At 40.5% G+C, this 17,760-nt stretch overlaps 1 protein-coding gene across 2 annotated transcripts in view; it reads left to right on the forward strand.

Moving 5' to 3' along the window:
• The first annotated feature begins 10,018 nt into the window (after positions 1 to 10,018).
• Positions 10,019 to 17,760, forward strand: part of adamtsl3 (ADAMTS-like 3) — a 315,925-nt gene continuing 308,183 nt past the window's right edge. For both annotated transcript variants that reach the window (XM_039794981.1, XM_039794983.1), the window contains exons 1-2: positions 10,019 to 10,290; positions 15,003 to 15,118. In XM_039794981.1, the coding sequence (XP_039650915.1) occupies positions 15,053 to 15,118 (66 nt within the window). In that variant the 5' untranslated portion in view covers positions 10,019 to 10,290; positions 15,003 to 15,052. The remainder of the gene's footprint in view (positions 10,291 to 15,002; positions 15,119 to 17,760) is intronic.

Genomic DNA, 17,760 nt, shown 5'->3' on the forward strand with positions numbered 1-17,760 from the left:
ACTGGAAGTGTGTTTGAAAAATGTCTCATGTACCGGTGATAAATTTGACTTAACATGTACTGCACTTTTTTTTTCTACTTTTTTATTTATTTTCTACATATATTTTTCTTTGTATATGCACCTCTGGTATTGACTATTTGTATGTACTGGCGATGTACCTATGTTCTTTAATAAATAAAATAATAATAATAATAATAATACGTCATTGACAAACGTTTTAGCGTGTAGTACAAACTACCAACGTAAAACATATCATTGTAAGTCAAATTCTCATTTAGTTTGCAAAAATAAAAAATAAAATTAAAAAAAATGGATGGACCATTGAATGTGTGTGGAAAAACTACATAAAATGAAAACAGTGCCGTTCATAGTAAATGTTTTTTTTTTTCCTGAAGGACTTTACTTTGAAGGCAATACTGTACAGCTTCCGTTATGTTGTCGTGTAACTCGGTCTAACTTGATTTAGGCCTAAGTGAGATTCCTGCAGGACATCAGCTGATAGAGATGACTAGCCAAAAGCCAGGAGCGGATGCTACTTGTTATCACAAGACTGCATTTGGATTTCCAGCTTTTTAAATACAATTTAATTGTTTTACCCCATATATTAAATATTAACACATTCAATACTGCATCAATAAAGTGCCTGTAAATCTGAAAGTATTCAATGAAAAAAAGGTTTGTCCCCATCTGGCACATATTTTAACAGATTTCATGTTTGAAATAAGTGTAAGTGAAATGTGTGAAGTCATAATTCACTGATTCTTGGGAATTTGGATAAAACAGGTTTTAATTTTGAAAATAAAAAGTTAGTTAAATTACAAAATCTGAAGGTATATCATTATAGACCAAGGTCTTGGCTGTTCAGCAATGTGCAACCTCCTCATTTTTGTATTTTTCCAGTTATTACTTTATTTTTGTCAACAACGTCAGACACAAGAAAAAGCTAATTATTTTTTATTGATTTGGTCTAATATGTATTTAGTGTTTTTAAATTATTATCTGGCATTCTTAGTACACATATATGCTGTTAAATTGAATATTCACTTTTTTATACTGTTTCACATGCACTCCTTTAAAAGATCTAACATCATACGTTTACTTTAAGCCTAAATAGAAAAAAGTAATGTTTTTTTTTATTTAATAAACATATTTTTGTATTAAAAGAGACTATTACTTTAATAACTCAACAGCACTGAAGAAACATATTGTAAGCATATTCATTTAAAACAAATAAAACTCCCTCTGATGGTGGTGACTTTAGAACTGACAGTGGTGACACTAATCTGGTGACAGTGGCCTCATGACAACATACAATTCCAAAATGTATACCACACAAGTCAATGGCTTCTTGCTTAACAACTTTATTTAACTATATTGTCCAAAAAATAACAATCCTCAGCATGCATATCACGTGAAAGAGTAGTTTTTTTCACCACCGTCAGACTTACAGACAAATCTCAAAATGGTCCTCGACGGAGGCTAGAATATAATTGTCGATCCCAATAAATACGGGCTCACGGCTCACGAGGCCGAACCACAGCCGTGAGGATATCCACGAAAACCTGACGGTGGTGACAAAAACCCTACTCTTTCACATGATATGCATGAGTTGTTCACATTAGCCATCTTGTTTCCCCTCTGTTTCTAGCTACTTCAGACCTCTTCTTAAAAAGTATACACTACCGGTCAAAAGTTTGGGGTCACTTAGAAATGTCCATTCCACTCCATTCCAGACAGAATACCAGCTGAGATCAGTTGCATTGTTTTTTTTTAATCAGCGTAGCAGTTTTCAGATTACATTATGTGCTTACATCATTGCAAAAGGGTTCTCGACTGTTGTAGACAGAAGTGGTGGCTGAAGAAACGCTTGAAATTCCATGCTTTTTGGTCTAAACGTCATACCCAAATTAAAAGTGGTACAGCTCCCATATACTTTCACACTCTGGGGTGTGCCTGATATCATTGGAAAGGTAACACTCTCAAGTGTCAGGGTGATTCTAGGCCAGGGATCTTCAACAGGCCATCTACAGATGTGTGCCACATGCATGTTTAACATTAAAACATGATTTGTGAAATCATACCAACAATTATTAATCTGAATAATATATGCAAAAAAATGTATAGAAGATTTAGGCTGCCCTTTAAGGGGTCCTTGGCTTAAAAAATGTTGAAGACCTCTGTTCTAGGCCTTACTGACACAGTTACAGAGGCTAGAATGGAGTTGTTTTTTTTATTTCCATCCAAGTCATACATCTATAAAATGGTTAAAATACACAGCTGTAAACCACATGACAGACAACACAGGGCATTAAGCCACGTCTCAGCTTACTACAGAAAAAAAATTAAAATAAATCCAGAAGCCAAAAGACTCATAAATGGATTGAGATTTTTTCTACAGATATGTCTGTGCATTTTTAATTTCCATTTGAAAAGTGCAAAGAAAAAGCACCCCCAAAAAAAAACAAAAAAAAACTACAAAATACACAAACATACCCACATCAATCAACAATATCAGGCACACCCCAGAGTGTCAAAGTATATATGGGAGCTGTACCACTTTTAATTTGGGTATGACGTTTAGACTGTCACGATTTGTCTAGTGTAGGAACCCAAAAGCAGACCAGGACAAGGTAAGAAGGAATAACAAGGGGAGTATTTATTTGGAGTTAGAGTATGGAGGTGGGTAAGGCAGTGGGTGAAGCAGGAAGGCTGGAGGGTTTGTGCAGATCCAAAAATGCAACCGTGAACTTGTCAGCCAGGTAGGTGTGAGTGTCAATCCAGGTGGTGACTGCAGACAACGAAACAGGAGGCAGATTAGCAACAGGCAAAAGACAAGGCAGCAAAAAGACTTCAAAACTAGAGGCTTGCTACGAGAGCTAAACGTACTGGTTACGCTAACGACCCGGCAGGGAATAATGTCTGGTCACGGCGTATATGGTGCAGAGGTAATAATCAGGACCGGGTGTGCAGATTGCAGCAGGAGTACATAGTTTGAGAATCAGCCGGGATGTGTTCAGGAAAAACTGACTTCAGGTTAGAGCAAAAACAAAACACTAGCAAAACAGGCTCAAGATGCTGGATTCATGACAGTACCCCCCCCCCGACAGACGCCACCGGGCGGACCACCCGGAGTGCCAGGATGGAGCATATAGAAGTCCCAGAGCAGGTCAGCGTGAAGGATCTGGCGGTATCCAGCTCCTCGCCTCAGGACTGTAACCCTCCCAGTCCACGAGGTATTGGAAACCCCGCACACATTGTCTGGAGTCCATGATGCGGCGAACAGTGTCGACAGGACCCCCGTCAATAATCCGAGGGGGAGGCGGACAACAGGGGACTGAGGAGAATAGGCTTAAGGCAGGAGACATGGAAGGCAGGATGGACTCTGAGGGTCCTGGGCAATTTCAGACAGACAACAGCTGGGTTTATGATCCGTTCCACCACAAACGGACCAATAAACTTAGGGGACAGTTTCTTAGATTTAGTCCACAGGGGCAGATTCCAGGTGGCCAACCAGACCTTATCCCCAACCGTGTAGATAGGAGCCGGGACACTGCGACGGTTGGCTTGACGCTGGTAACAGTCAGAGGCCTTAAGAAGGTTCTTCCTGGCACGATGCCAGGTCCAATGGCAACGGCGAATGTGAGCTTGGACTGAGGGAACTGAGAGATCCTTCTCCTGTGAAGAAAACAGGGGCGGTTGATAGCCATACAGGCATTGAAAAGGGGACATCCCAGTGGCAGAGGTCGGCAGAGTGTTATGGGCGTACTCAGCCCATGGCAGCTTAGAGGACCAGGTGGTGGGATTAGAAGAGACGAAGCAGCGAAGCGTGGACTCAAGCTTCTGGTTGGCCCTTTCAGCTTGACCATTAGGTTGGGGATGGAATCCAGATGTGAAGCTGACAGTTGCTCCAATGGCTGGCCAGAAAGCCTTCCAAACGGCGGAGGTGAACTGCGGGACCACAGTCCGAAACAATGTCACCAGGTAGACCGGATTTCCTAAAAACTTCTTTGACCAGGATATTGGCAGTGTCAGTGGCAGACAGAAGCTTGGGGAGAGGCAGAAAGTGAGCAAATTTGCTGAATCTGTCCACTACCGTCAGAACAACGGTGTTCCCCTCAGATAAGGGCAACCCAGACACAAAATCCAGAGCCAGATGCGACCAAGGCCGCCGAGGAATGGGCAGAGGTTAGCGGTTTCCTCCAGAGATGTTGGACAGCAGACAGCTAAACTAAGTCAGAATCCTGTTCTCCTGTTGGGCGGTTCTGGTCTCCTGTTGGGCGGTTCTGGTCTCCTGTTGGGCGGTTCTGGTCTCCTGTTGGGGGGGATCGTTCTGTCACGATTTGTCTAGTGTAGGAACCCAAAAGCAGACCAGGACAAGGTAAGTAGGAATAACAAGGGGAGTATTTATTTGGAGTTAGAGTATAGAGGTGGGTAAGTCCAGTTGGTAGGCAGTGGGTGAAGCAGGAAGGCTGGAGGGTTTGTGCAGATCCAAAAATGCAACTGTGAAGTTGTCAGCCAGGTAGGTGTGAGCGTCAATCCAGGTGGTGACTGCAGACAGAGAAAACAGGAGGCAGATTAGTAGTGACAGGCAAAAGACAAGGCAGCAAAAAGACTTTCAAAACTAGAGGCTTGCTACAAGCGCTAAACGTACTGGTTACGCTAACGATCCGACAGGGAATAATGTCTGGTCACGGCGTATATGGTGCAGAGGTAATAATCAGGACCGGGTGTGCAGATTGCAGCAGGTGTACATAGTTGGAGAATCAGCCGGGATGTGTTCAGGAAACTCAGGACAAACGGACTTCAGGTTAGAGCAAAAACAAAACACTGGAAAAACAGGCTCAAGATGCTGGATTCATGACATAGACCAAAACGCATGGAATTTCAAGCGTTTCTTCAGCCACTTCTGTCTACAACAGTCGAGAACCCTTTTGCAATTATGTAAGCACATAATGTAATCTGAAAACTGCTGCCCTGATTAAAAAAGGTGATCTCAGGTATTCTGTCTGGAATGGAGTGGAATGGAAATTTATAAGTGACCCCAAACATTTGACCGGTAGAGTACATTAATGTCATAATCTTATCTAATATTTTTTATACAAAAGAGACGGTGTTGACATGTTATGGTTGTGACAGTAGCAGTGTCCAAAAATATGAGAAAATAGCAAACTTAAGGGAGCTTGAGTGATCTTGAAGCATGCAGTAGAGCTGAAGCAGAGAATGTATAATAAGGGGAGAACTTCCACTCTCGGGAAAATTCCAGGTTGGTACAATGGGGCTAATAGGGAGTGAGATAGGGAGTAAACAGGCTCTCCATAGACAGGCTCTGGCTGAAGGTTTGAAAATGGGGTCCTCAGGAAAGTAGTTGACCTTGTAGTTGCCTGATTTTATTGCTTTTTATAAATATGTGACGGTGGTGACGAATATGTGGGACATATTTTTGAGCAATCACTAAATAATAGTAAATATTGTTAGAAACTCACTGTTTGTAGTTTGTAATACATATTACAATGTAATCTTTCATGTGGTAAAGATAATAGTCAATTTAATTATTACTTTTTGTTTTTTTAATCAAGTTGAAATGATTATCTCCTATCTGAAGACAACTGATTATGTAGGCAACGGGCCAGCATATAATCATTCAATTAATAAAAAAATTAAAATAAACCTATAAAAGAACCTTACATATGTGCAAAGGACCCCCCTGATTATAACCTTGATTCTTTTTATTCATGAAAATGTTATTAATTTCCAACAGAATTAGCACTTTTCTTAGTGGGACATGTTTTTGCCAAAGTTTCAAGAATCAGTGAATTATTAAGATGATAATTGTCATTAGTACATTTATGAGAGAACATTTCTCTTTAAATGATGTTGCACATGTCCGGATGAAAGGGGGCGCCAGACCTCCATCACTGAATAATTCAGTTTGTACAGCGTGGCATCCATCTATTCATATACAATATGATATATTTACTGTTTGCCTCTGAATGATTGTTAACTATTATACTGGCTGTATTTTGGGGATTTACACATACGTAGACTATATGTTACTGTTCATTCTAGATTTATTGTATTATTCTGACTTTATTTTTTAATGTTGTGTAAGGAAGACTGGCAAAGTAAGCTTTTCATTGCATGATAAGCTGCCTTTACTGTGCATATGACAATAATACATTTTGAATCTATTTGACTGGTTAACTGGATACACAGTTATACACTAGTGTAGCCTAGAACTGTATTATAATACAGTCAATTTGACTACACAATACAAGTGCAAAACCATCTTGCAATCTGTTTACACTCTGTCAGCCATCAGCCCCTGCATATATACAGTGCTGTATATATGATATCATATGATATTTTATTCGGAATTCGGGAATTACACGACAACCAATACAAAAGTAACTTCATCCACAGCTTCCGGTCCAATGTCCACACACAACATGCTCTACTTTGCACGAAATAAAGAATAAAGAAAACATATTACAGCTGCCACAACACGATAGTGTAAACCAGAAATTGTCCAACTAGAACTAAACATTTCATACATAAAAACAAAACTACAGACACAAATCAAAACGAAAAAAAAAATGTTTTGTGTATGTTTCAATAGAGCACAGATGTGCACAGTTGTGGACATGGGGGTCCTTTGCTGACTGAAGCTTTTTGATGTTCTCATTAGTCAAAGTCAATCAAAAGCAGACCCTTCATACACTGCCAGCTTCTATTCTTCACTTAGTAATAAAAGCCTGGGGTGCGCGCGCACACACACACACACACACACACACACACACACACACACACACACACACACACACACACACACACACAGACAGACAGACACACACTCCCTTTGATCCCCCCCCCTCGCGGTGGCAGGGAACTCTGGCTGAACTATAGGAATAATCTGTGTGTGTGTGTGTGTGTGTGTGTATTACTCTCAGGTGAAAGATGGACGCTGACAGAAACCAGGCTTCTGGATGTGAAACTGCTCTGATTGGGATGTTGGAAGGCGACATCATTTCCCAATAACTTTTTCTCAGAGCCTCAGCTGTTTCAGGTCCCTAAACAGACAGACCTGAGGTCTTTTCTGTTTAACCAGAAACAGCCCCCAAAATCACCATCACCAAACCCAACAGACTCCGTGTAAATAAACAGTACTTTTAGCGTGTATAGAGCCAGCATATTTCCACATGTAAATGGGTCAAATTAAGGGTTTATTTCAACCCAACCAGAGTGGTGATTGTTGGAACAGTGGAAAGACGAACCAAGAGGGCTTTTGATAGTTTTTATTTTGTTTCTGTCAACTTTGAATGAAAGGTGCAGTAGGTAAGCCTTATAAAACTAACTTTCTGTCATATTTGCTGAAACTGACCCCCTGTCATATTTGCTGAAACTGACCCTATGTTCGAGTAGAACTACATGAAGCAGGTAATAAAAAAAAAACTGGCACCACCTACAGCCTGTAGTGCGATTTGCAAAAATCCACCGCTCCCTGTTCAGATGCACCAATCAGGGCCAGGTGGGGTGTCTAACTGCGTGTCAATCACTGCTCATCTACCACGCTTTCATTCTCCCTTGTTGGGGGGAGGGGCTTAGGAGACCATTTTGGGCTTTAGTGGAAAGGGGGGGAGGGACTGAGAAGTTGTCGATGTTCAATTTTTTTGGCTAAGTCCTGGGTCTTCGCAATCCTACCTACGGCAACTTTAAGTGTGATTTACGATGATAACATTTTAACGGAGTCTGGTGGGTTTGGCGATAGTGTTTCATGTTCAACAAAAAGGATCTTACTCTTTAACGAAAAGGTCTATCTCTGTAGGGATCCTTTCCATGATGTGGTCAGACACAGACAATAATAATCTAAGCCTGTCAGTGGCAAAACGAGCACTTTTAGTCAACGGAAACTGAAGGTTCATTGCAGCATGTTTCGGCGCTGCTTAATAGTGGACCAAAAAATGTTGTTCCCATCAGTCACTTAGACACAAAAACAGCGGAAAATAGGGTTGAAAGGTTGAAAATACCGAAGTTTACTGCAAATATATAACATAGAAATAGTCTAAATATAACATAACAAAAGAAAACGCCATGAAGTATGAATGCCACTACGATGTCAATTTAGTTAGGGCATCAATTCAATTCAATTTTATTTATAGTATAGAATCATTATAAGAGTTATCTTGGGTGACTTTACAGATAGAGTTGGTCTAGACCACATTCTATAATTAACAGTGACCCAATAATTTCCCCCAAGAGCAAGCATTTAGTGCAACAGGGGTGAGGAAAAACTTCCTTTTAGGCAGAAACCTTGGACAGACCCAGAACATTATAATACTAGCGTTAGACAGGGCAGCAAGATACGCAGCTGTGACAGTGCAGACACCGGCCACTGATGGAGAGGACTGCTCCCTGCTCCTCCACACCACATGATGGGACAGGGGTTGGTCATTGTGAGGCTGCCTACGCAGCACTGCGTCAAGCTGCTACAGACAGACAGGATGCTGCCGGAAAAAAGATGATTCTCCCTTCAGAATAAGAGCATGTTTTAAATCACCCCGGGAAGTTGAGATGTACACAATATAAACGTAATTACAGCTGCATACTAGGGCTGCACGATATGAGGAAAATATCTAATTGTTCTAATTTTGACTGATATTGCGATTGCAATATGATTCATGATATTGAAGGGAATGATCATGTTTGTATCATTATTCTCATTAACATTGACTAATATTAAATCTTAAAACATTAAAATGATTATAGTGTGATATTTTTGCGAGGATCTGTACCAAACCAAGATGTTTTCTGTAGTCTGTAGGATACGATTTGTAGGCCGGGATGTCTCTGCAGCACCACAATACTTTATTTTAGAATGGTTTGACACATATTTTGCCAACAAATATTGTGCCACTCTGCGATTTGGATATTGCAGTAGTCCATATTGCAATTTCGATAAAATTGCGATTAATTGTGCAGCCCTACTGCATACTCAGTAAAGTCAGTAGATCCACCGAAATCTTTTTCCAAATTTCCAAAAATGTATGTGCCAGAGTAATCCTTTTACGGACACATGTCCACTTATACACGGACACATGTCCACCTATGTTGCACATAGGCATACTTCGCAAAACGTGAAGACTGCGCCCCCTTTCTGCGGGATATAAACCAGAAGATCCCGTAGATGTCGATGCAATTTGATGTGTGATTGGATGATCATTTTGAAAACTTTGCACATAATTTTTAAAGCTATTGTGTAGTTTCTGTCGCCCCATGAGGAATTCTAAGTAATGACAACAACATTGTTGTAGCATCCACATGGCACAAGCCTTCCGTGATCACTCACCACCCCCACCCATCCTCCACGCAGTTGCTTGTAGCCAAGGAGGACACGGAGAATGAAAAAAACATGAGGGACTCTTCAGAAGAGAACAAATACCCCCAAATTTGGCCTGGGTTTACCTGTGATCTGTGTGAGGGTCAGACATAATGTACCAGGGTCCAGCCCAAGCCCACATGCCCACATCGGACATGGCATGACATAAAGGACCCACACAAACTTGTCCAGTTAAATCCCACATTTAACTCTCTGCGGACGCAGAATTCCGCAGATTTTCCGCATCTGTACCGCAGATTCTGCGCACATTTTGCACACATTTTGCGCACATTTTAAACAAATTAAAAACGTTTTAAATAAAACTCAGAATATAGATAGATTTTCATTCTTGATCACTGCTGAAGATTCCGTTGGTGTCTGCATATTCAAATGAATAAATACATGAATAAATGAAACGAGTAATAACGTCAACTAAAGCAGACATTTAAAAAAAAAAGAAGTTTATGGTTTGTCAGTTTGTGTTTTACTTTGAAAGTGTTGAGCGGAAGCTGTAGCCTATGTCAGTGTATAGCTTGACTCTGGCCCCAAGTTGTGTGCGTGTGTGTGTGTGCGTGTGTGTGTGTGTGTGTGTGTGTGTGTGTGTGTGTGTGTGTGTGTGTGTGTGTGTGTGTGTGTGTGAGGCAGGCAGGCAGGCAGGCAGACGGGCTGTGCGCCACCCGGAGCCTGATGAGACACTTCACCGGAGACAAAGTACCGGCGCGCTGTAACAGCTCAGCGGGCTCTCTCTGTCACTTTTTGGACGTTTCTGTGTTGGACACTGTGTGGAAACTGGGGGGCTTGGGGCTCGGTGGATAAACGCACTGTTTTGGGAGAATAACTGATGTTGCATCTCCATACTGTATGAGCGCATAGGGAGCGCAGGAACCCCCCCCCCCATCATCCCCTCTTCTCAGAAGGTAAGGTGTTTGTTTCTCCCCGAACACACCCACATCAGGCGGGAAGCGCCGCCGTTAACCTGCGGCTCCTGCCTTCCACTAAGACCGGTTATTACTGCCAATATTCACCCCGTCAAGGTTTCGGTGCTGCTGATTCGCATGACTCCATGAACAGAAGCATTGTGTGGAAGCGTCGCTGTGCGTTCAGAAACTTAGAAAGTCGCAGTGGTCTCCGCACACGCTTCATATATGGTCCTACCCGCACAGAGCTACATGTGAGCGGGCTGGGATAGGGGGAAAAGTAGCCTACATGACACTCTAAAGATAAACAAACAATAAATAAATATAAGTAAAGAGAATAAATAGTAAAATGTATTTACAGTATTGAAGTATTACAGTGTCCCTGACGTCGCTGTGGCTCTGTACATTGTTCTATGATGCAGGTGGATTTCCCTTCCAGTGACTACACTAGCTAACTCCCTAGACCAGTGGTTCCCAACCTCGGTCCGAGGTACCCCCACAGCCCTGTTAGATGAACTCCGGTACCCCTTCGTCAATTCCCAATGTGTTCCAAATGTATAACAGTATTTTTTAAATAAAAAGTGGATAGGCACATTGTTATTTTTTTTGTTACCGAACTGTCAATATTTAGGTTGGTTGGTCGGCAAGCGTAGGCTACTTGAAGCTGAATGTTTCAAGCTGAATGTTTCAACCGTTTATCCATTAGGCTAAGCTAAAGTACTTTTATTTAACAACTTTAATTTGTCATTAGTTTTAGCGAACCATTTCAGCAGCTTAAAGCAATTTTTTCTACCGTGAATTATCCATTACTTTTAGCTAACTATTTAAACTGTTTAGTCAGTAGTTTTAGCGAATCATTTCAGCAGCTTAAAGCTATTTTTTCTACCGTTTATCCATTAAATTTAGCTAACTATTTGAACTGTTTAGTCAGTAGTTCTAGCGAACCATTTCAGCAGCTTAAAGCTATTTTTTCTACCATTTATCCATTACTTTTAGCTAACTATTTGAACTGTTGAGTCCGTACTTTTAACAAACCATTTTAGCCGCTTCAAGCTATTTTTTCTACCGTTTATCCATTACTTTTAGCTAACTATTTGAACTGTTGAGTCAGTAGTTTTAGCTAACCATTTTAGCAGCTTAAAGCTATTTTTTATACCATTTATTCATTACTTTTAGCTAACTATTTGACTGTTTAGTAATACTTTTAACAAACCATTTTAGCCGCTTCAAGCTATTTTTTCTACCGTTTATCCATTACTTTTAGCTAACTATTTGAACTGTTTAGTCAATACTTTTAGCATACCATTTTAGCACATTTTTCTACCGTTTATCCATTACTTTTAGCTAACTGTTTGAACTGTCAAGTCAACACTTTTAGTGAACCATTTTAGTCGCTTATGCAGTATTTTTTGTTGTTGTTGCTATTTACCATTTATGTAGCCCATTTGTTATTTTTAGCTAGCCTATAGTTACCTGTTTAAAATTCATGTGTTCAGGTGTTACCGGTGATAAGTTCTGTTAATCAAATCATAATTTCTAGTTTTTTAAATCAGTGCTTCACAATCTTTATAAGTAAGTACCCCCTGGCAACAGCAGAAGTAGGCTACCCCCTGGGTTACACCCAGCCTACCCCTGGTTGGGAAACACTGCCCTAAAATACTCCTGTGCTATTCCTAGGGGCTTGCTGTGGGACACTGCATTGAGTTTGACCTCACCAATAGGGTTGTAACAAGCATTATTTATTCATCCCATTTAATTCATTAGTTAATGTAATGTGGCAGTAGCTCAGTCTGTAGGGAGTTGGGTTGGGAGCCGGAGGGTTGCTGGTTCAAGTCCCCATTGGACCAAAGTATGGTGGTGGACTGGTAGCTGGAGAGGTACCAGTTCACCTTCTGGGCACTGCCAAGATGCCATTGAGCAAGGCACCAAAGTCCCAACAGCTCGGAGCACCTTTCCATGGGCAGCTCACTCACTCTGACATCTCTCCATTAGTGCATTAGGTTCTGATTAATATATTATTATTAATCAATAAAACGTCAAAAATAATGAAAAAATATCCATCACAAACTTTATTTTTATTTATTAGGACAACATCAACATTTCTGTAAATGTGCCAGTGTTAGCCAGCCGGCTAATTTTCAACTGTTGTCATTTGGTCAGATGTCAAAGTCAAAGTCAAGTTTATTTCATCCATAAAAATGGAAATTACAGTGCCCGCCTTATACAATACAATAAATACAATATAGTACAATACAATACATAAATACAATACAAAATTTATAAAAATGTACGTTTAAAGTGCTTGTTGTGCTGTCTGATAGTCTGAGGTATAAAAGAGAGAGCATACCGCTTAGTTCGTGTCACGGGAGGCCTTAGCCTACCACTACGTTCCATAACTCTGCCAGTCAAATTACCATGAAGAGGGTGACCCGGGTCCCTCGTTATTTTCTGTGTCATTTTTGCCAGACGGTCATCACTTGATCCACTGTATTTAACTCTCCTACCATTTTTCCAGCCCTTTTAGTCACTCTATCAATCCTGGCCTTGGTTATCCCAGCATTCCCACCCCAGCCCAACACACAGTAACTCCAAACACTACATATCACTGACATAAAAAAAACATTCTCACCACATCTGTATTCACCTTAAAGGACTGCAACTTCTTCATATAGTATACATGTGGACTTAATTTTTTCATCAGTAAGTCAACATGATCTGACCATGTTAGCCTATTATTAAAAACATTGCCCAAATACTTGTATGTGTTCACTCTTTCTATTACTGAACCTTTGATTTCCACTGCCTCAGTTGTCATCTTGTTTCTCCTGTAATCAATTACTAATTCTTTAGTTTTCTTAACGTTGAGTTCTAGGAAATGAGTGTCACAAAAATCAACAAAAGCTTTTATCTCATTTTGATAGTGACTATAGTCATCATTTTCAATTAACCCAATGAGTGCTGTGTCGTCAGCAAATTTAACAACTTGACAGCTTGCCTGCTGTGGACGGTAGTCTGCAGTGTAAATGGTGAAAAGAAAGGGTGATAAAACAGTTCCCTGAGGTGACCCTGTGTTTGTCATGATCTTGTCTGACTTAACTGTTGACTTTAGCTTAACAAATTGAGACCTGTTCTCTAAGAAATTTAGAATGAAAGAAATAAATACATCTGGAACCTTCATCATTAAAAGCTTATTTACTATGATGTGTGGTTGTATCGTATTGAATGCTGAGCTAAAATCATAATACAGAATTCTCACACACCGTCCCCCTGCATCTAGGTGAGCATAGACACTGTCCAATTTACAGACAATAGCATCCTCTGCACCTCTGCCTTTCTGATAAGCAAATTGGCAGGGGTCAAGATAATGCTCTACATGAGGCTTCAAACTATTTAACACCATTTTCTCACATACCTTCATAGCTATGGAGGTTATAGCCACTGGTCTTAGATCATTCATACACTCAACGGTTGTCTTTTTAGGTACTGGTATACTGCAGGATTGTTTCCATAAATCCGGTAACACTTTATGAGAGAAACAATAATTAAAAATACTTGAAAAAATACTTGCTAACTGAAGAACAGTTTTGAGACTAAAGCAACAGGAAACAGCAAGACATACATTAGGTTCAGGTTAAAATGTACGGACAGAAGACAACATGACACAATGAAAACAGCAACATTTTTCTTCCTAATGGATGTTTTGAAATAGTCAAAAAACCCACAGAGATTCCGTTTACAATCATTTGAAACAGAAAAGAAAAGAATTTCTATATGCTGTAACCATGTAATGTGTGATTATTTTTTTTTCTATTTCTGACTGATAAGTTTGAATATCGATTTATATTCTGTCTTTTTGTCTTGCAATAAAAAATAAAAAAATAAATCTGCCAAAAAGGCTCCAAAAATTCTGGATCCTACATTTCCCATAATGCAACAAAGCATCTTTAATAAGACCCCCTGTGGGCTAAACACCAATGTCATTTAAACTCCACAAACTCCAGCCCTGTCTCCTAAATTATATGTTCCCATACAACTAAACTGCATTCTCAATTATGTTTCAAGTATCGCTGAACAATTGATCAGAATTTTATTTTTAAATCCATCTAGAACATCTATATTTATTGTAATTGTTTAAATGATTTTTCTTTTTTTTATTCTGTTTTTACTGTAAAGCACTCTGTAACTTGTGTGACATATATATATATATATATATATATATATATATATATATAAAAATATAAAGTTATTATTAATACAAACACAATGCACAGACTGGGGGATTTATGTTGTGGGGGTGTGGGGGGTCAGTTGTGGCTCACAGCTCAATTTTGCCCTGGGGCCCATAAATGGCTTAATCACACCCTGTTAACTGTTGTTTTAACATGGCTAACCAGACATTATATATAATAATTTTGATCTAAGAAATCTAAAACTTAAACTTTATTGTTATTTGTCATTCCACACAATGTACACAAGCTAATTGGTAGTTAGCTGCCAATCCACACTCAATATGGGGACTTGAACTGGTGATCCTCCGGTTCCCAAGCTAAGTCCCCACAGACTGAGCTACTGCTGCCACCATCTAGAGTGTGTGTGTGTGTGTGTGTGTGTGTGTGTGTGTTTGTGTGTGTGTTACTTTAGTATTATTTATATATATATTTATTTATTATTCACAGTTAATATTTCAACTTGCCGTGTCTTCCTGTACACAGGTTGGGGCTCACCCAGCTATAGAGAGACCCAGACCTGGGGGAAAATCCACATGAAGATGGAGTCATTTATCCTCTGGAGGGCTGTCCTTATCTTCCTCACGCTTCCCTCTTTCCAGGTACTGAAAATGGATGGATGGATGGATGGATGGATGGATGGATTAGAGTATGAGTGCATAGATGAAACCAGGCACTGGATTTTGTTCCCCTCTATGCACTGACTGTAAGACACACCTTCCTGATGTATTTCAAACAGAAACTCTATTAAAGGTACTCTAAGCGATGTCACGCATTTTTTTAGGCTACAACATTTTTTGTCACATACAGCAAACATCTCCTCACTATCCGCGAGCTGCCGGTCCCCTAAACACACTGTAAAAAAACGCGGTCTCTGTAGACAGCCTAGGGTCCAGAAGAAGGATTGGGGGGGGGGGTTAGTGCGCTGAAGCACAGAAGGAAGGGGACGGAATGAGGAGGAGGGAGGAGTGAGCTAGTCTTCATTTTGTTTAAAAATACTTTGAACGTCAACAAGAAGTAACGTCACCCAACATCGCTTAGAGCACCTTTAAAGTTTTGTTAGGGGTGTCACAATACACACAAAATGAGTTTTTGATTTCGACTATCGAAATCAGAAGCCGGATCGACGATTCTCCCAGTATTTATTTCTCTCTCCACCCGCCTCCTCCACCACTACCGCTATGACAGTGTAGCTTTCCGGTTAGTAGCATGCAGCTAAAGACACAGGCAGTGTGTCTCAATTTAGATACTTTGAGTACACTTATATGTAGTACACTCTGTACACTATTTACGCGCTTGTTGTAGTGCATACATTTCGTTCGGGTAGTGTCTCAAATTGCGCACGGCTGTTATGCACTGACTGGAAAATACTCTTCTTCTTCTACTGTTTAATTGTAAAATGCAACCAGGTGGAGCGTTACTGATTACATAATATAAACTGGCTTGTTTTCTCACTCACTGGTGGCACTATAGTGGTACTTATTTAAAAGAAAAAAGACATTTGTATAGTTGGGAGTTCGCTGTTAGGGTTAGCAGCTTCCTCTGCGCCGTTTTCACAAGTTTGAAAATAAGTCGGTGGTGCCGTAGCTTCCGCTACGTAGCAAAGATGGCGACGGGGTGAGTAGTGTCCAACGATCCACAAACAACATTTTGACCGCTTTGAGTGCCGCATCCGGGTCCTCGTAGTGCACTGCATTCGGCCGTACTTAGTCAGTGGGAATGCACTACTCATGTACTCAAAATAGCAAGTGTGCGATTTGAGACACAGCAAGTGTAACATTAGCTCACCGTTAGCCTTCAGCTTGACTATTCCAGACAGCATGGCCACTGCCGGCGTCGGAGGTGACGGAGAAACACCAGAAAATCCTCCTGCTTCCTTGAAGTTGTCGGTGTGGCACCATTTTTCCTTCCACGTGAGTGAGTTATGAAAAAAACAAAACAAAGGTAAAGCATGTGGGCTCCGACAGGACTCCAAGCTGCATTCACGCGCACCCCGCTAAACTAATGGTGCATTCAACTGCGCCTCGTAAAATCACTCAAACTGTTGTTGCAGAGTACCCATCTGATATCCGTTGGCTCCTATTGTGGCATTGCCGTGCCTGTTGAAAAAAAATAAAAGTTTAAATCGAAACCTTTATCGAATCGTGACCTTAAAATGGAAAACTCAAATGAAATCTTAGATTTGAAGAATCGTGACGCCCCTAGGGTTGCAAAGGGGCCTTTCCATGGAAAGTTTAGCTGGGGAATTTTGGAAACATTCCAATTTGGAAACTTTCATGGGAGTTAATGGAAATTATGGGAATTTGGATGGGATATAGTCCTTGGGCTCAAATGCAGTACTGTCTTCAATCAGCTTCAATCTGCTGCTGAATGTTGGATTCTAGAAATGATCTGTGCAGTGGGTGTGGTCTCAATCAAGCCCTGCAGTAGGCTAAGTAGTAGCCCAAACCATTGACCTTAGCTTAACATATGAAGGTAGCATGCTGCATTTGATTCACTATGGTTATGGTTGTATGCGTGCTAAGCTAACCATCAGCGCTGTCTATTGTTTCCAGCCTATTAAGAACAAGTGGGCTATACAATTAACACACATAGGTTAATAGCAATGGGTTATGTATTACACCCCCCCACTCCCGTATTTAAAAAACTAAATGTTGGCAAGTATGTAGTAGCCTATGCTGATTACTGCGTGCGTGCATGTCATTGACGAATATAGTGAGGACATTCAACTGAAGTTGCATTAAATCAGGTTGTTTTAACCAAGATTATTCTGCAAGATGTTTTTTTTTTCAACTACATTTAAGTTCCCTGTTATAGACTAACAGTATTATAACAAGCAATATTAAAAATATTCAGTTTGTTCCCATTAATTCCCGTTTATTCCCGTTAATTCCTGTTTATTCCCATGGAAAGTTTCCAACTCTGAAAATTCTGGGTGGGATTTTCTTTTTTGTATATTCAGTGTCGATTTTTGCTTTGATTCCCTGGCTCACATGGCGGATCATTACATTCATTGGTGATCATGAACAAGACCCAATTAGAGAAACCTTGTCACTGCACAGCCAGCCGCCGACTTCTCACTGCGGCTGCTGTCCGCTCTGTTGCTTATTTTGATCCGACCCGTCCGCATCATATTTTTTACACAGGTCAAAACGGCCGCTGAGCAGTGTGCAGAGCCCGCTGCAGTCTTTGTACATGTGTATGAGCTGGGGTGAATGTCACCTCTTTATATGAAACAATACTG

The sequence above is a fragment of the Perca fluviatilis genome, chromosome 3, assembly GCF_010015445.1.
Source record: "Perca fluviatilis chromosome 3, GENO_Pfluv_1.0, whole genome shotgun sequence".
Taxonomy (NCBI): domain Eukaryota; kingdom Metazoa; phylum Chordata; class Actinopteri; order Perciformes; family Percidae; genus Perca; species Perca fluviatilis.